At 34.9% G+C, this 20,798-nt stretch overlaps 1 protein-coding gene across 1 annotated transcript in view; it reads right to left on the minus strand.

The window, feature by feature from the left end:
• Positions 1 to 20,798, minus strand: part of LOC150108415 (transketolase) — a 154,403-nt gene that overhangs the window by 86,888 nt on the left and 46,717 nt on the right. Inside the window, exon 5 of the mRNA XM_090415830.1 lies at positions 2,499 to 2,690. Within this exon, the coding sequence (XP_090271956.1) occupies positions 2,499 to 2,690 (192 nt within the window). The remainder of the gene's footprint in view (positions 1 to 2,498; positions 2,691 to 20,798) is intronic.

A 20,798-nucleotide genomic window follows, 5' to 3' on the forward strand; every position in this document is an offset into this window, starting at 1 on the left:
GGTGCAAACTTTGTTGTAATTTAATCCAGAGTAATTTAATAATAATAAAAAAAAAAAAAGGTGGCACACCTTTTGGTAACTCCTATAGGTAAAGATGACCTCGCTTTGCTTCTGCCTGGTATCTCCACCTCAGGGCCTGGCTCCCACTGAAGAGACCTCAATAACGGTCGAAACTAGTCTGGTTGGCCAATCCCTTAATGCATAACATTATACATATCTGCAAGGAGATGTGTTTTGCATTATGGGAGATACTGGGATAGGAGTGTTGTTAGCTTGGTCCACCTTTGCTACGAGTTACCCAGTGTTGTACTACCTCACCCCAGTAAGGTAGTACAACACCATATTCAGTCCTGAAGATATTTTCAGGCGCAAACTTTGTTTGCTCACACTTGGATAAAGGATTAAACTAAATTTATTATAGGGATATTTGTTTAAGATAAGGGGATAAAAATCCCTTATTGTTTTTCAGCCAGTAAGCGAAACTAAGATCGAAAACTACAATCTGAACGTTTCATGCCGACGAACTGTCGGCGGATCCAAGCGTAAGTGACCACTTGGTAGTGCCACACCACGGCAACTTGTTGCAAAGGTGGAGCAAGCTCCCTCACTATTCTTGATATTTTTGGCTTTTCATCTTAGTTATAATATGTTATAATATAATATAGTGACACACCTTTCTGGCAATCGTATAGCAAAAGTATGTAAGTTCTTTTCACTTAAACTCTGATATTCTAGGTCTAGCTACTTACTGATGAGACCTCAAAAAAAAGTTGAAACTGGTCTGGGTAGTGACCTCTCCTCATAATGTAAAACAGTACTACATCTCCTAAGAGCTGTGTGTTTTACATTATGAGAAAATATCAAGAATAGTAAGGGATCTTGCTCCACCTTTGCAACGAGTTGCCGTGGTATGGCACTACCAAGTGGTCACTTACGCTTGGATCCGCCGACAGTTCATCGGCATGAAACGTTCAGATCATAGTTTTCGATCTTAGTTTTGCTTACTGGCTGAAAAACAATAAGGGATTTTTATCCCTTTAACTTATCAACCTCGCCAGAAAAAAAAAAAAAAAAAATAGCCGTTAGGCTTTTCATCTTAGGGATATTTGTTTATTAAATAGAGTAATAAATTATAAAATAAAATACAGCTAAATTATTAAATAAGATACTGCTGTATCCATAGATATCAATGACCTTCATGGAGTCAAAAGACTCACTGTAGGATTATATAAGCATAAACAATACAATATAAAATTTTAAATAAAAGACAATGTTATTGTTGATAACTTGTTATTAGAGAAGTCTGGATTTGGGAAAAGCACACAGTTGCAATGATTATAAATTTATACTAACAATAGGAAGAAAAAAAAAAAAAAGAAAGATACTAATTCAAGTTATAGAGCCACTTAGCAGATTATGAAAAATGCACCTGACTGAGTAAACAGATAAATATGAAATATATTTCCCTCCACCTTATTTAATATATAGATAACCCAATAAGGAAGTAGAAATCTATAATAAATCCAGAAATTAACATCACTCAACAATAAACACAATGCATTTTCGCAGGTGGTCAAGTAATCATACAAAAATCAGAAAGTCTGTTAATCATTTACAACAAAATACTGAATACAAGTTAAAATGATTGTTTAGGTGTAAATATTCATTTTGCTCATGAAGCAAAAAAAGTTAAAAGAACAAAAAATTATTCTATTAAGATGTGTAAAATGGTTTGGTTCTGATTAAGCATGGTCAAAGCAACCAGCCCATTTTATCTGATCTGCATGCTACAAAACCAGAGTTTCTTGGAAGGAAAATTACTGCCTCCATATGAAATTGGCTAACTTATAGTTGAAAAGCCCACATACGTCCCTAGTAGATGAAACACCTATAAAAACAAAGCAGCCTTTCATGCAGGATAACCCACAAAATACATAACATATAGTTTAGTCCTAAAAAAAAAAAAAAAAAAAAAAAAAAAAAAAAAAAAAAAAAAAAAAAAAAAAAAGCAGGCATTCCAAAATATCTTGGATTCATGATTCTATTAAGTAAAATGGACAAAATCAAATTATTAAAAGGGGAAAGGCTTATCTGTTTATAGCAGTATGATAATCTGAGCAACATTAACCCATAAGGTCAGAATACTTGAATAAACACCCAAACATTTTAAAAATTTGTTAGCTTTACTTGAACATTGGTAAAGTTGTTACTAATAAAAACTGTACAGAAATAATGATGCAAAGAAACTTAGCTTTGACTTCAGCATTACAATAAAATGTGCTCTCTTTTCATTTGAGCAAATCATCCTGAATGTCAAAGATGTTGATGAAATACGGTTTTCTAGAGGTAACAAAGTTATTTCTTTCATCCATTCAGAAATATATACTAATCTAGTAAATATCTCTACAAATATCTAATATTCCCTGTTTAACCTTTAGACAATTCTCACATTAGAATTTAGTGTGATCAGTTCATAGATGAAATTCATATTTTCTTACCCAAATGACTCCAAACGTTTCTGATAAACATCTAATCTATGCTGAAATGCAGTTGGTTCACTTTGACCAAGACGGTTGATATCAAAAATTGCAACCAGGTTGTCCAATTTATAATAGCCTGCAAAAGACAATGCCTCCCAAATGGAGCCTTCTGCAGATTCACCATCTCCAATTACACAGAATACACGATAGCTAAATAAAATAAAAAAGTAATAACAATGAAGATGTAAAATAATCACACATAATAGATAAAGCTAAAAAGTTTAAAATATATTTTATAAATTTTTTTTTTTTTTTTTTTTTTTTCACTTTTGTTTTCCTGAAAGAGAACCTTTTCATTAGCAATGCAACATGGAATGCGACATTCTTTACCATAAAATTTGGCATATTCTTTACCAAAAATTACATTAAGGAAAACAAAACATTTTCCAATAGAAAATTGCTATAAGGCTTTCAGATTCAAAATTTTAATTAGTGCTTATTTAAATATTGGTATAATCCATTTAATTATACAACAGAAAGGAAATTATCACAGATGATCATAAAGTGTTTCATGATCATATTCTTGTATAGTGACATTCAATTATCACAAATGAACCTAGAGTCATGTTATAGTGAGAGTGTCTAAAAAGTTCTTGGCCTCGACCATAAATGGCAACACTATCGGCAAGATTTTTTTTCTAAGCTTCTATATCTGTCATAAGCATCCATGCGAAATTTCAAGCCATTCTTTCAAGTAGTTTGTTTTATACAGCTGTCTGAAACAAACGTGTTGTCTGTATCCCTTGAAATGGATAAAATTGAGCATCGTGCGGTTATAAAATTCTTTGTAAAAGAAGGTTTAACACCAAGAGAAATTCATTCGAAGTTCATAAAAGTTTTTGGACACTCTTCTCCTTTGTTTTCAAAAATTAAGAAATGTGCTGCCGAGTTTAAACTTGGCCGTACCAGCCTTGAAGATGATCCACGTGAAGGATGTGTCCAAAAAGTGTAACAACACCAGAAATCTTTGATCAAGTGCATGATATGGTATTGGATGACCAGCAAGTCAAAGTGCATGAAATTGCTGAGACTATAGGCATTTCAAAAGAATGTGTAGGATATTTTACATTATGAATTGCAAATGAAAAAGCTTTGCACAAGATGGGTGCTGCATTTGCTCACAGCAGATCAAAAATGCACTCGCATGAAAATCTCTGAACAGTGCTTGGAGTGTTTTAACAAGAATAAAAACTGAATTTGTGAGTCGATTTATTACTATGGATAAGACTTGGATTAACCATTACACACCAGAACCCAAACAGTAAAAACAGAGGACAGAAGCCAGTTGTTCAGTGCCAAAGAAGACAAATTCGGTTCCATCAGCAGGAAAGGTCATGGCATCTGTGTTTTGCGATGCTAAAACACATTTTTTGTATTAATTATCTTGAAAAGGGTAAAACAATAACCGAGGAATATTATTCCGATCTTTTAATCAGACTAGACGAAAAAATTTGTGAAAAAAGATCCGGTTTGCAGTAGAAAAAATCATCCATCATCAAGACAATGCACCTGCCCACAAAAGGTGTTTTGATGGGAAAATTAAGGGATCTGCACTATGAATTGTTGAAACATCCACCCTGTTCCCCAGATTTGGCTCTCTGACTTCTATCTCTTCCCAAAACTAAAACTCTTCCTCGCTGGTCAGCGTTTTTCTCCAAATCAAGAGGTGATTGCAGCTGTAGAGGGATATTTTGTAGATCTTACTGAGAACCACTACACAGACAGGATAATGGTGCTGGAGCATCACTGGAATAAATGTATTGGTCTTAAGGGAGATTATGTTGTTGAAAAATAAAACTAATTTTGAAATTATAAATTAGTTTTTTCATTGTTAGAGTGAGAACTTTTCAGACCACCCTCATATATAATACTGTACATATAATTTTGTGTTGACTCATTTTTTCATAATATGTATTAGTCTAACTTAATAACAAATTTTTAACATTGATCTTAAACAATAAATGTCATGAAACCAGAGAGGAACTACTTGTATAAATTGTTTTGCCAATAAAAACTGTCCAATGATGACAGTTCGGAGGAAAAAAATTATTTCATCAATAAAAACGGAATTTAAAAAAAAATATCAACCAACCTGTGACATGTTTGAAGTGCGGGGTCTGATAAGCCTGTTTTACCATAATGAAAGAATTTAATGGAGTGTTTATGTTCATCTTTTCTTATTGGGATGATGTGCCCTGTTTTCCCTATGTATTTACAAAATTAAGTGCAGGTGCACTGAATTTTGTAATTTTGCAGGAGATTTCAAGGTTGCATTATCATTGTATTTATGTAGTGTTCTATTTTTTATATGTCCCTAATGTATGGTATGGCTATTTCATTTTTGTAATCTTTTATTTGTTTTTAATGGTATTTTTGTGGAGGATCTTTTGAACCATTTTTTTACAAACATTTGGCTAATCATTTCATATTCTTTGTTCAGCACCTGCTTGTTAGAGCAAATTGTTAGGGCTTTGTGTTTGAGGGTGCTGATGACCCTAGTTTTTGTGTCAAATGGTGGTATGAATTTTTATGCATGTATTGGCCAGTGTGTGTGTGGGTTTGCAGTAGGCCATGAAGAGTGTGACAAGTGTGTCTAGAATAGGAAGAGAGTTATTGTTTTCAATCTTGATGGTGAATTGGATACATTTGTGTTGTTTGTTCAGGTGGCTTAGGAATGTTTTTAATGCTTCTTGGCCGTGGGGGACAAATGGGGAAAATATCATCAACAATATCTGAGCCAGGCTTGCTGAATCTAGAACTTGCTGCTCAAAGTCTTCTATGTAAAAGTTAGCTGGGGGGGGGGGGGGGGTGAGTCCATGACATACCTTCTTTTTGTAGGTAAAAATCATTTTGGCACAAGAAATACCCAGAGCACAGTATGTGGGCAAAGAGGGCCATTATATTAGGTGGACATATGTTCTAATGAGAAGAACAGCATCACTGATCGGGAACATTAGTGAAAAGGGGCAGTCATGTCAAAGCTGACTAATAAATCTTCGTCATTGAGTGCAAAGTTTCTAATTTTGTTTATGTTCAAGGTTCAATTCCATAATATTGGTTTCTAGATGGAAAGAATATCAGCAATGCATTTGGAAGTATTAAAAAAAATACATCAATACTACAACATTGAAATGTGTCCCTGGAGCTTGAAGAATGAATAGGATAAGAGTGAAGTGAAGGTGCAATATTATTAAGGAGATTCTTAAGATAGAGAATATGGGAGGAATAAAGGAATAGCACAAGGATGATGTCAGTTATGAAAATTATAACACACAGAGCAGAAGAATTACATGTATTATATAGAAAGCTTAAAAGAAACTAAAAAAATCTATCATTATGTTACAAGCAGAGGAAAGAACACATGTGAAAGAATAACACTACCATTTGCAGAAACTGTTCAATTACTGAGTTGCTCATTTTGCTAAAAGCTATCAACCTGGTGAAACATGAAGATCGATGCAACCTCTATACTGGATGAAGAAACTCAGATATATGATGAAGGGGAAATAGAGCTGCTGCATTAACTGAATAAGAATTCAGCAATAAGAGCTGATAGGATATCAGCATGGATGCTAAAAGTATTCTGAACTAGTTGCACTTTTGACCTGGCTGTATAATTCATCTCAGAACAAGGAAGATTCCACAAGAGCGGAAAGAACATATAATAACTGCATTTGACAAAGGTGATACAAAGGCTGATGTGTAACTATCAACATGACAGTATCTCTCGAGTGAGGATTTTGGAAAAGTTTTGTTGGGCGAGTGGTTGTTTTGGATTTATGGCTGAAGCAACTTGGGCTATGAGGTCAATGTATTATGTCTGTTAACTGCATATGTTCTCATGGCTAGTATGTCAGTTTTGCATGGTGAAAAACCTCGAGTTTCCATGACAAAAAAACTGCCACCCCCATATGAATACTGGTCAACTCACCCTCAGTTGATAAGTCCTGATAAAGGTTCTTCATATCCCTAGATGGGATTTGAATCCAGGTCATTCCAACTAAAGGGCATGGTTAATACAAGCTGAGCTACAGAGGGTCCAGAAAAGTGGTAAGAGCTCATATACAGAAATGGGTCAAGAAAGAGAGAGCAAATCGATACTTTTGCAATTAACAGTAGGAGTTTACTAAGAAAAGGGTATGATTGAGCAACTTGCTTATAATTGAGGGCATAGATTTCTGTGGCTAAATGGTTCAAAAGACATTTCGGTGATTACACCACATTTTTTATTATTTAGTTAAACAATATACTGAAATAATACATTTTTGGAGATTATGGAGACAACTACCATGTTTGAATAAAAACTTTAGTTTAATATTACTAAAATTTTACAATTCGACGTTTCAACCTTTATGTCAAGGTCATCTTCTGGAGTGTACAAATATACACAAGAAACAAGCTATACTACAATCATACTGGTTCGTTAAAGACACTGACTAACCGCTACCACAATTGTTGGCCTGACCTCTAGTGAAAAAAAAAAAAAAAAAAAATTATACACCAACGCTAGAGTCCTATTATTTGTGTTGTCTATTATATACATATATTAACATCATTCCCGCCAGTTGGAGTGGAATGGTTTCTAATATTAGCGGATTGGTCGCTATATTGTCGCTAAACGGGCGACAAACGCTAAACACATTCCTCAGCCACCTAAACAAACAACACGAACGCATACAATTTACCATCGAAATCGAAAACTAAAATTCGCTCCCGTTCCTAGACACACTAGTTACACATCATACTTCAGGCAGTCTATCCTTCACGGTCTACCGAAAACCGACACACACGGGCCAATACATACATGCAAATTCATACCACCACCCAGCACAAAAATATGGAGTCATAAACACCCTTAAAAACAGAGCCACCACAACTATTTGCTCTAACCAGCAAGCCCTGAAACAAGAACTAAAAATCATTAGTGACACATTCATAAACAACAGCTATAACAAAAATACTGTCAATAAAATATTCTATAAAACCACAACAAAAACGAATCTAGATTACAGTAAAACCATAGCCATCCCATACATTAAAGGGTTATCGGAAAAAATCAACAGAATCCTACAACATTATAACCTCAATGCCACCTTTAAGCCACCCACTAAACTTAAAACCATATTCAGCTCCTCTAAGGATCCTCTCCTCCCATTAGCACATCCTGGAGTGTCTAATGCATCCGCTGCACCTGTAACTTACCGTACATTGGTGAAACAGGACGGACAATCCCCATACGCAAGAAAGAACACATTAGACACATTAAATATAACCATTATGGTAAAGCAGGCCTCTCAGACCATGCACTTAACACCTTACACCAAATCAACTGGAAAAGCACCTGCTCCTTACACCGCACAAAAACATGGTACGAAAGAAAATTTAAAGAATCCTGCGAAATCCTGATAAACCACCCAAATATCAACAATAAAGATGGTATGAAAATTCCAAGGATCTGGATGGCACACATTCGGCCAACCTAATATGAAAGATTTAACATAAGTCAGGACTCTAACCAATCCGCTAATATTAGAAACCATTCCACTCCAACTGGTGGGAATGATGTTAATATATGTATATAGTAGACAACACAAATAATAGGACTCTAGCGTTGATGTATAATTTTTTTTTTTTTTTTTTTTTTTTTTTCACCAGAGGTCAGGCCAACAATTGTGGTAGCGGTTACTCAGTGTCTTTAACGAACCAGTATTATTGTAGTATAGCTTGTTTCTTGTGTATATTTGTACGCTCCAGAAGATGACCTTGACATAAAGGTCGAAACATCGAATTGTAAAATTTTAGTAATATTAAACTAAAGTTTTTATTTAAACACGGTAGTTGTCTCCATAATCTCCAAAAATGCATTCGGATCACCGTGCAAGCCTAAAAGAAAGGATACTGAAATAATAGTTCCCGACAAGTTTCGTAAATCGTAGGATTTACATCTTCAGGGGTAAATAAGTATAACTTAAAGTTTAAACAAGAGAAATTAATAAATACAAATCATAACCATCTGGCTATTCATAAACTCAAATAACAGAATGCAGATATAAAACGTTATTGACGTTGAACAATACTGGACGATGTCACGTGTTCTTGTTCTCGTTCATACAGTCCGAGCTCAGATTGAGGAGTTTTTTTTTTTTTTATTAGAGCTGACTACACTTGATGGAGAATTAAACCTTGATTTTTATTGCATTGGGTTGGGTTTTTCAGCATATTAGCAGCTTCTTTAAATTTTCTTATGTAGCAGTTGTTTTCTATGTATGCTATAGTCGTTTTTTGCCAGAGTACATCGTGTCCAGTGGAAATGGTATGGAAAGCAAGATTTTTGTTCCTCGTTTTTTGTTCTCTTTTGTATTGTACGTCTTTTTGGTGTTCAGCCATGTGTATTTCTCCAGATCTTCCTGTCTGGAGAAATTGTTCTTGTAGGATTTGCTACATAGGACAGAAGAGGAAGATCTGGAGAAATACGCATGGCTGAACACCAAAAAGACGCACAATACAAAAGAGAACAAAAAACGGGTCTTTCTTCCATACCACTTCCAATGGACACGATGTACTCTGGCAAAAACCGATGATGCCATACATAGAAAACAACTGCTACATAAGAAAATTTAAAGAAGCTGCTAATAAGCTGAAAAACCCAACCCAATGCAATAAAAATCAAGGTTTAATTCTCCATCAAGTGTGGTCAGCTCTAATAAAAAAAAAATCTACCTCAATCTGAGCTCGGACTGTATGAACAAGAACATGTAATATCGTCCATTATTGTTCAATGTCAATAACGTTTTATATCTGCATTCTGTTATTTGAGTTTATGAATAGCCAGACAGTTATGATTTGTATTTATTAATTTCTCTTGTTTAAACTTTAAGTTATACTATTTACCCCTGAAGATGTAAATCCTATGATTTACGAAACTTGTCAGGAACTATTATTTCAGTATATTGTATAACTGAATAATAAAAAATGTGGTGTAATCACCGAAATATGTCTTTTGAACTTGAGTGTGACTGACATGTAGTATATGCAGAAAGATTTGAATAAGCTGGCATGTGAAAATGACTGTCAGTTCAGTATAAGTAAATGTAAAGTTATGCACTTTGATGTGATGAGATACACAATAGCATATTATATATTGGCCTGATTATGCCAGAAGAAACTGATCAACCCAGAGATCTTGGAGTTTCAGTAGATAAAATGTTGAAGTTCAGAGGCCATGTAGCAAATACTGCAATACAACTTAGAGGATAACTGCTAAGCTGAAATGAACATTGATGTGTAAGGATAAGGAAGGCATTTTGCCTCTTTACAAGATCCTGATAACCTCACCAGGACCAATGTGCAGGAATGTATGGGACGACTTAGGTGTTTGTCATATATGTTGATTAATTTTAGCAGTATAGAGAGAACACAGAATGATGAGAAAATAACTATTAACTTATTGCTGATATTCTATCCATCATCTTCAGAGCACAAAAAAAGTTTGTCACAGTACGCAAGATAACCACAATCCGGTATAACAATGGGGCTAGTTTGAACAATTGTAACATACTAAAGTCCTAATTAGGCGGCATCTATGTTGGGAAAAAAAAAAGAGAGAGAGAGAAAGCAGGTATTAATTTGGTCTTAAGATGATGACTGTCTCCCAAATCTTTGGCAAATTTATACAGCCATACTTGTTAAGGTTTGGAGTATGTTTCAAGGCTTCTGTTGATTCCAGGAACAACCTCTCTGACTTATAAAATCTTCTGTGCAGCATTTTTGTTTTTATCCAACAACTGATCCTATGTGCAGGGGTATCTAAAGCATGGTCTGCTAGACCTGACTTGCCATAGCGATAGTGCCAGATGTATTTTTTTTTATTTTCACTGAGGCGGATGTCCACAGTTCTTCCCATCTATCCATAGTAAGCTCGATCACACAAACAGGGCACTTCATAGATTCCTGGATGTGATAAAGGAGAGATTCTATCCTTGGGTGAATGGATGAGAGTTGCCAATTTCACATACGGTTTGTTGTATGTCTTCTGTGGTAGACAGTGGGGGGGGAGGATTGCTGGGGAGCATTTAGTATGCTGTCCATCTTATGGGGATTATAGCCATTGGCGAAGAGGGTGTGGTGCAAGTCAGCAAGTTCACTTACACAGGATCAACTGGATAAAAACAAAAATGCTGCACAGAAGCTTTTTATAAGTCAGAAAGATTGTTCCTGGAATCAACAGAAGCCTTGAAATATACTCAAAACCTCAACAAGTATAGCTGCATAAATTTGTCAAAGAGTTGGCAGACAGTCATCTTAAAAACCAAATTAATACCTGCTTTCTCTGTTATTATTATTTTTTTCAACATAGATGCCACCTCAATTAGGACTTTAGTCTTTGTGTTGTACATTATAATTGTTCAAACTAGTCCCATTGTTATATAATACCGGATTGGTGCTGTCTCGCACACTGTGACAAACTGTTTTTGTGCTCTGAAGATGCTGGATAGAATACCAGCAAAATATCAGCACTAAGTTAATAGTTATTTTCTCATCAGTCTATGTTCTCATCTATATCGTTAAAATTAATCAACACTAATGTGCACAGATCTAGTCTATGGTGCAGACACAATGGAGAGCATAAAAGGAGAATGTTACAGATGGTATCAGGATTGTGGAATTTAGATTATAAGAAATTGAGAATTTGTGAACTGCAGACAATAGCAACAGATGATATGATAGAGAGAGCTAGAATCTTCTGAAAGGGCACAGGATATCTGTAGATGTATTTTTCATTTTATGTACAGGGAGAAAGGACAAGAGGACATCTATGAAAATTGAGAAAGTGCTGAGAGCTTCTCTCATACAGCAACATGTGATTGAAATGGCTTGCTGCTGAAAGTGGTGAGAGTGCACGTAGTGTTAATTCCAGAAAAGATACAACAGTGTGAGTGAAGAGTGGTAATAATAATAAATACATACATACATAGACACACACACACACTCCAGCTGACACTGTCTACATTTCAGATTTCTGATAGATTTTTTACCATAAGTACAGGTATCCCTCGATTAACGCAATTAATTAATCACTCTATGTTATTGCATATATAAAAATCACGTTAATCAAATCTAATAATCAATGGTAAAAATTACAATTCGCCCATGATCAATTACTGTATTAATAATTCGTTTTATGTGGTACTCTTTTAGGAAAGATAAAAAAATGAATGCAAAGAAAATGTTTAATAAATGCTTGTACCTACATTATTTACTACAATTTTTTTTATCAAAAGAAGTTATCAAGAGTCATTTCAACAATTTTAGTTTTTTTCTTATCAGCATAAATTCTATGATAACAAGCAAAATGACTCTCCAGGCCTCGACAAAAAAGCAATAAAACATAAAAAAAAACACTGCAAATATAATATATGATGGTACAAATTAAGTGGATATTGAATCCAACATTATTTCATTGCCACACATAGAAACTACAACAGTTTCGTGCTGAATATATAGAAACTAAAAGTTTCGGCAGATGCAAGCATACGCAACCTTATGGGCAACTCATAGTAAAGGCGGAGTAAGCTTTAGATCATTTTCCTTAGTATTTTCCATAAATGTAAAGCACATCTCCTAGAGGACATGTATGATAAATAAGCCTTTGGCTCTCTATTGTAACACATGATGGTTTATTTATTTTCAGTTACAATCTAAAAATTATTGAACAAAGAATAATAAAAAAAATAAAAATAAAATAAAAAATAAAAAAAATAAAAAACCCATACTATGCTGACATCAGAGGTAACGGTATCTCTCAGATACAATTTACTGTCAAATATCACAAACCTTTACATAACGTGTCAAACCAAACTACAGCAAAAAAACAGTGCGGAATATCCCTCGTAACATGTGAATGCACAGCTACTCATGACCTTCAAGCTATACAATGAATTGTGTAAGAATATTTATATTAAACATTTTGCATGTATCTGTCAGATCAGCTGTGAGCTCCGCAGGGTTAAAGGCGCGTTAATCAAAACTGTTGCCGCGTATATCAAGGGATTGCCGCAATTAATTTCAGCGCGTTAATCAAATCCAGTGTTAAGTAAAACTGCGTTAAGCATTAGTATTTGCCAGTATAGGGATACCTATACTGGCAAATACTAATGACTGCATTTCTCTTGAATATTTTTACCACAGTTTTCTGTTATTTATTGTTTCATGTAATAATATTTCAAAATTATTACTCTAGATATCTAAAATATCTAACTTTCAATTTTTGATCACCATTACCTTTATTATCTCTAACTCCTATTACAGTACTATTTCCTTCATTCTCCAAGATGTTTTGCCACTTGTACACTTCACTGTCTTATATTTTTCTCTGTATTCTCTTAGAACACCTTGTGACTTACTTGCTAAGTTTCAACAGACTGCCTTTTTAGCTTCTTTAATCTACCATGAAATTCTGCTTTTTCTATCCTTACAAGCAACTTCAATGAGTCTCGAAGGTTTACTTCTTGTTTTCACTTTTATTTTTTTCTTGAATAATATTTACATATTTGAGCTACAATTAATCTCTGAAAGCTGCTCAGCTGTTATCCTTTAATGTTTTGTACATATTTTCTTTTTCAAATCAGATATTCATTTTTATCCTGCTCAATAATAATAGTGATCACTTCCTATTTCAAATTCCCTTTTGTCCTAAAACAGCATGAAGATATCTCTTCCAGTGATAGAGATATCTTCACGCTGTTTATAATACAGAGTCAATGAGACTCCATGTGAATGTGCACATCTTCAAGGTGAAGATGGTATTAAAGACTAGTCCATGTCCTGAACAAAAACCACGCAGATACTATTATTAAAAAAACCAAAGATAAGGATATCCTAGATGTTTGGAGTAATTATTTTACAAGAGTTAAATTAAACAGGAAGTGACAGAACATCAGCAGAAAATACAGAAAGAAAATGGAATTAATTGCCTGCATGTGTTTGGCAAAGAATGACCCAACCTGGAATATTCATAATAAGACTAACAATTTAATAAGAGATCTTTGTAACTGGCCCAAAGAAATCAAAGAACAAATTGCTTCAAAACATCTGGTATAGATATGGTTCTCCTAAAATCCATAAGGCAGACATTCCACTTAGACCCACAGTGGATGCCAAATATGTTCCAAGAGAACAAACTATCTTAATTGATGACATCTTTCCATCTGATACTGTTAAACTTTTCAAACATGTCTAAAGAACACTTCTTCAAATTCTAGGACTGCTATTTTGAACAGTGTAAAAGCTTAGCCATGGGCACAACAATTTCTTCACATATTTCACCCATATTTCCAATATGGGTGAAATATGTGGACGATGTTTTCATCATTTTGGCTAGGCTCGGAAGAAACTCTTCATAACTTCACCGACTTCCTTAACATTTTAAATTACAAAATCCAATTTACATCAGAAGTAGAAAAAAAGATATCCATTTCCTTCCTGGATGTTCTCATCTAATAATGATCATAACAATCTTACTTTTGAAGTATACAGAAAAAAGTTCAATACTAGTTAGTATCTATATGCCAGTTTCCACCACCAAACACTGAAATGAGGTATTTGCATAAAGAGATATAGCTCTTTATGCAGATGTTATACTCCTAAATCCAGTACAGGTCTGCAGGATTTCCAACTAAATTGAATACCTTCTGTTATAAATATGCCAGGAATCAACAATAAGAACAAAACAACGAAAATAAACAGGAACAAAGAAAATTTCAACTACATTCTGAATGAAGAACTTATAGAACAAGTCAAATATTTCAGCTATTTAGGCACAATTTCCAATGAATGTGGCAAATTAAATATCAAAATAGATAAAGAATAAACAAAGCTGGTATCATGAGTCAAATGTATAAATTAATAAGAAATAAGAGAGAAATTAGTCAAAACACTAAGCTAGCAGTGCATCAGAGAGAGAGAGAGAGATGGTATAGAAACACAACATGATGGATAATTGAAGACCAGAAATGTGAGAGTTCTGAGAAAATCAGGGAGTGAACTTATGTCATCAATAGCAAAATCATACTAAAATGAAGATATTAAGAAGGAACTTGACAATGTTAGCATTCGGGTGTGTGTAAGGCTAATCTCAAGAGGTATTGTCATTTAAACAGAACAGGAAAGATGAGCAGCAAATCAGTTATTTGATGCCATGATGGTAGGAAAAAGAACCCAGAGGAAGAGCAAGATCCAGGTGGATTGATGCAGTTAGAAGTGCTTAAAAGACCAAAATATAAGATATGATAATACTGGAGTCATGGTAAATAAAACTGATTTGGAGGAAAACTGTTAATAGGAAGTTAGTGACTTTTCACACAGTACTATCACAGTACACTCCTTGAGAGTATATCAGGAATTGGATGATGACAATAATGACCTATTATTATTATTATTTGCTTTGCTGTTTTCTCCAAATATTCCCAAAACATTTCTTTATGTCTGGTATTCATTTCCAACCCTGCTATTTCTTGTTTAATGTTGAATGCTATAGCTTCTTCCTTTCCCTGATCATTATTGCCTGAATATAATATCTTGTAGGTGTTATTAGAAAATCTCACCTCTTTCTGTATTCTTTGTTCCAGCAACACTGATTACATGGATATAGTTCTTTTCTAATTTTTCTGCTAGTTCAACTTCTTTTCCATGTATACTCTTATGATGATGCATTTCTTAATTCTCATATTCCGCAGTTTCCATAGTAACTATATTCACTCATGCTGAAGTTTCTAGAACTACATATAGCAGGAATGAAACAAATAATTTATTGACTAAGAATGAAACATTTTATTAATTAAATATTAACTTAAATATTTACATTCTGACATTTCGCAAGTTCTAGCTAGCATGATCTACATACTCTCTACATGCAAAGATGCATGTAGATTATGCACCTCAGATGGGAAGATAAGGCAGTACTGCAAAATTTGTGTAAAATATCACCATCAGTTCTATCTCAATTATGGTTATGTAACTCTTGAGCTACTTCCAAGAAGTCTCTGTGATTTGAAGTGTGATCTCTCTCTCTCTCTAGCAATATGCCTGTCTTCTACTGAATGAAGTGGTGTTATTAACTCCATTTTCTCTATATCCAACCTTTTATGTTAAAAGGGAGAGTAAGTTAACTATATTTATTTATAATTTTTATTTCTGTTTATTTGTTGGCCAGAAAGTTTCACATTTGTATCTAAGCTTGTGCACTGACTTCAAAGATCAACAAGTAAATGGCAAAGAATGAAACTTAAGTATAAAAACATTAAAATATTTACTGTAAGCAAGTATGTGTATATATAACAGATATAATTCTGTATGTTATCTCTCTCTCTCTCTCTCTCTCTCTCTTTCTCTCTCTCTAAGATCTTGATAACTAATATTTAAGGAATTGACAGCGTATACTAGAAATATAGATTAAATAAACTTTAATATATACTTTCCGATATTTCGGCGAACGTCACATTGCCATCTTCTTGGGAACTTAATAAAAAGACACATGTACACAAGTACTAATAACAGCAAATGAGACTGAAGCTAGGAAGCTAGCGTTTTCCTAAAGTCCTGATGGTGCCCCCTGGCGGGCTATATTGGTAGTTCTTGGCCTTTGGGCTGAAGTTCTTCTGATAAAAGTTTCCCAAATTTGGGGCAGTTTCATGCTTCCAAATTTGTTGAGGTTTGGCATGTTCCTAAGGGCCGAGGCTGATTCCATGAATAGTCTTTCATACTTGAACTTACTGCAGTGTATTACTGCGGCTTTCTTCCATCTTATTCTGTGGCGAGTATCCAGAGCGTGGTCTGCAAGTCCAGAGTGGCTGTACTGGTAAAATCGGATGTAATCCTTGTGTTCTGAGATTCTGATATTTGCTGTCCTGCCTGTTTGGCCAAAGTAGAACAGTTTACAGCTGCAAGGGACCTGATATACACCAGGTAGGTCTAGGGGAAGTGGTTGGTCTTTGGTGGAGCGGATAAGGGATGCCAGTTTTCTATGTGGTCTGTAACTAGTGGTCAAGTCATGTTTTTTTAAGATTTTTATTGATTTTTTCCGAGGTGCCTCTGATGTAGGGAATAGTGATGGATTTAGAGTAATCTTTTTTGTGAAGGGGAGGGGGTGGTGAGTTGTGGATAACTGGGTTAAGTATTTTTTGGAGGGGGTAGCCGTTGGCTGAGAAAGTGTCACGGATGTGATTTAGTTCAGTGGTTAGGGCTTGATCATTAGAACAGATTATTTTTGCCCTGTTGAATATGTTTTAATAACTCCATATTGTTGTGAGGGGGGGGGGAATGGTTGGTGAATGTTTCTGCCTGTATGGGTGGGTTTTCTATAAACTGAGAAAACCAAGGTTCCATCAGGTTGGCGGGTGACTAGTGTGTCTAGGAAGGGGAGGTTATTGTTTTCCTCTTTTTCCAGGGTGAATTTGATTCTAGGGTGTTGGTTGTTCAAGTGTGTTAGGAAGGAGAGGAGTGAATCCGGGCCATGTGGCCAAATAGCGAAAACATCATCAACGTAGCGAAGCCATATGGTAGGTTTTTGTGGGGCTGAGTTTAAGGCTTTCTCTTCAAACATCTCCATGAAGAAGTTGGCCAAGGGTGGGGAAAGTGGTGAACCCATGGCTGTCCCCTCTGTTTGTAGAATTTTTCCTGCCAAACGAAATAGCCTGAGTTCATTGTAAAACTGAAATAGGGCTGCGATATCGGGAGGAAATTTAGCTTGGATTAGCTCTAAGGTTTCTTTGAGGGGGACATTCGTGAATAGGGAGGAGACATCAAAACTGACCATTATGTCATTATGTTGGAGTGTAAGGTTTTCTATACTGGCTTTGAAGTGGGCTGAGTTTTTTTATGTGTGATGGTGTATTGCCAGTATAGTGTGAGAGCGCTTTGGCTAAATGCTTGGCTAGTTTGTAAGTGGGGGAATCAATGCCATCCACTATGGGACGTAATGGCACATTTTCTTTGTGTATTTTTGGGAGCCCATATATGCAGGGGGGGGGTCTAGAGTTATAGGGTTTTAGTCTGTTGGTAATCTCCACAGGCCAAGAAGTGACCTTCTTAAGGAGCCTATGGAGTTTTCTAATTTGTGAGTTGGTGGATTGTAATCAATGGGGAGGTAAGTGGAACGATCTAATAATAAAGCCTTGAGCTTACCTGTGTAGTCTTTAAGATTGAGTACCACAGTGGCGTTCCCCTTATCCGCTTTGGTGATCATTATTTTTTTGTTTCTCTTCAATTCTTGCAGTGCCTTGTATTCACTAATGGATATGTTGGATTTTGGAGGTTTTGCTTTATTGAGAACACAGGCTACATCCAATCTAATGTCGTTGGCGATGTGGTTTGGAAGTTGGCGAATCCCGCGTTCAATTTGAATCATTAATTCCTCGGCCGGTAATTTCCTAGGAGCAATGGCGAAGTTGTGACCACGTGACAGAGCGTGGAGTGCTTCTGGCTTTAAGGTAGCTGACGATAGGTTAACAACAGTGTTGGTTTGTAGTTTAGGTTTGGGTGCCGAGTTCTTTGTTAATTTATCAAACTTGTTGATATGTCGGCTTCGTACTCATTCAAATTCTTTTTTAGCTGCCGTACACGAGACGTCATGTAGGACCGACCAAAGCTCTAAGATCTGACAGTCAAATTCTTTGTAGAATTACAATTAACAAAGAATTTCTTATATTCTATCTACTTCTTAAATTCTTAAATACCATGGATAATTACATGACTAATTCTAGATTTTACATAACATGAGTTCAAAGAAAGCATTCTCTCTCAATTCCTAACTCTCACAAATTCATTTCTGAGGAATGTGAAATACTATACAAAACGAACTGAACATGGCATTCAGCTAAAAGTTTTATGGTTTCTATACAGGAATTTCCTTTGAAGCATTTATTCTATCACTGTACATCCTCTTTATCTTCTTTTGTTTATTGTTTTGTTTTTACACATTCATTCACTATCTGTTTTACCTCTCAGATTCCTTAGAATACAGGAGTAAAAAATACTTACACATATTCTCTAGAAAGAAATTTAATGAAAAACATCTTTCCTTAATTTCCTGAAGAATAATGGCTCTGCCAATAAGAATACATTTCCAAGTAGTTCCAAACAGGCATTCCAAGAAAAAGAAGTTTACTGCAGATGCCACCTCAACTTTATGGAGCATATGCTGCATGCTTCCCAACTGAGCACATAAACTTTCTCATTGTTATACAAAGGTTTGATACATTGTAATGTTTTTTCATATTAATTTCACAGTTCCTCCTTGAAGAGTAAATAAAGATGCATATAAAAACTTTTCTGAGATCACAGAATTGAACTCAGCAGTTTTTCTTCTTTCCAGCTCTATCTCTTTCTTTTCTCTCCTCCAGAGCATGCTGGCTTGTATTCCCATTTCCCGGCAAACAGCCGTTCCAAAAACTCTCAATTAACACACATGCTGATGGCCAAGATTCGTAGCAAATGTGAAGGGGCTGCTATTAGTACAGTGATTACATGCTGTGCTGTATAGTAAAAGAAAACTATAAAACACAAAATAATATATATATATAGCATTCTATTTAATTCCCTAAGGATTACAATATTAGCAATTTGAATATTTAAATATATCTCAGTTTTCTTTGTTATGCAACCAGATAATACTAACAGCACAACTGTATTAATGAATGAAAACAATTAGTTTTAAAGAAAAATGTTTCATCATATAACAAAACTTGTAGAAAGTTTTTTCACTTATAGTTTAAATCAAATATGTCAAGAAATTATATTCTTATTTAATCCTTTATCCCAGTGTAAGCAAAAAAAAAAAAAAAATTGCACATGAAGTATCGTAATGAGTAGGCTACTTATATACAAAGCTAATGACTTCACATGAATTACCTTGGTATCCCATTATGCAATGAAATGCATATAATACTATGCATTATGGGAAGGGCTACTAGCCAGACCAGTTTCAAACTTTGAAATCTCATCAGTGGAATCCAGATCCAGAAGAGATATACATGTCCAAATGAGAGCATGCTCTGCATTATGGGATACTAAGGCAACTGATGTGAAGTCATTAGCATCTCCATACAAGTAGCCTAGTTGTGATGATACTTCAGATGCAATACTTCAAACTTCACAATAAGAATATAATTTCTTGGGTTGCTTAGTTTGTAACAAATTGCATTCCTATTTATGAAATTTATCCAAATCGTGAAGAATGAACATAAGTAAATCATAATTATGAAATTTTTGGTGTTTTGTAAAGCATATTATGCCAAGTCACTTTTTTTTTAGTTGTCCATACTGTATGTATTTTGCCCCCACTCCCCTTTTTGTATGATGCAGTTTGCTCAGGCTTCTTTGTCCAAAATACACTCTTCACTTTCACATTAACCCACCCCCTCATACCTAACCTGGATATATGGATTGTTCTAAAACTTTGGCACTGAAATTTGCCCCTCTCAAACCCAATGAACTTATCTTTGCCATTTGGCCCAATGGCCACAGGCTCTAACCTTCTGCATATTCATCACAAACATGGGAAACATGCAGAAATAATACTGCACAATCTTTGATTTACAGCACATATAATAACTATAACAAAATTCAAAGCAATGTTGTTGTTTTTTAACTCAACAAAAAAATTAATAATTCTGATTTCCATCTTATTCCTTGCAGCCACCCTCTAGAACTCAACACTCATGGAGTTGTCCATATTGTCATCATGGTGCCTGTGGACCTAGTTTAACTCACCAGTAAGAATTTAAACAAAACTTGTTCATTATTATTTTCCCACAAGTCTTTCAATAAGACTTGGTACAAGTTTCATAAAACAAGCCAGACCTGTTTTATAAAGACTTGGTACAAGTTTCATAAAACAAGCCAGACCTGTTTTATAAAGACTTGGTACAAGTTTCATAAAACAAGCCAGACCTGTTTTATAAGGACTTGGTACAAGTTTCATAAAACAAGCCAGACCTGTTTTATAAGGACTTGGTACAAGTTTCATAAAACAAGCCAGACCTGTTTTATAAGGACTTGGTACAAGTTTCATAAAACAAGCCAGACCTGTTTTATAAGGACTTGGTACAAGTTTCATAAAACAAGCCAGACCTGTTTTATAAGGACTTGGTACAAGTTTCATAAAACAAGCCAGACCTGTTTTATAAGGACTTGGTACAAGTTTCATAAAACAAGCCAGACCTGTTTTATAAGGACTTGGTACAAGTTTCATAAAACAAGCCA

This window comes from Typopeltis vanoorti, chromosome 3 (assembly GCF_054136105.1).
Source record: "Typopeltis vanoorti isolate ZY-2024b chromosome 3, IOZ_Tvanoo_1.0, whole genome shotgun sequence".
Lineage (NCBI taxonomy): Eukaryota > Metazoa > Arthropoda > Arachnida > Uropygi > Thelyphonidae > Typopeltis > Typopeltis vanoorti.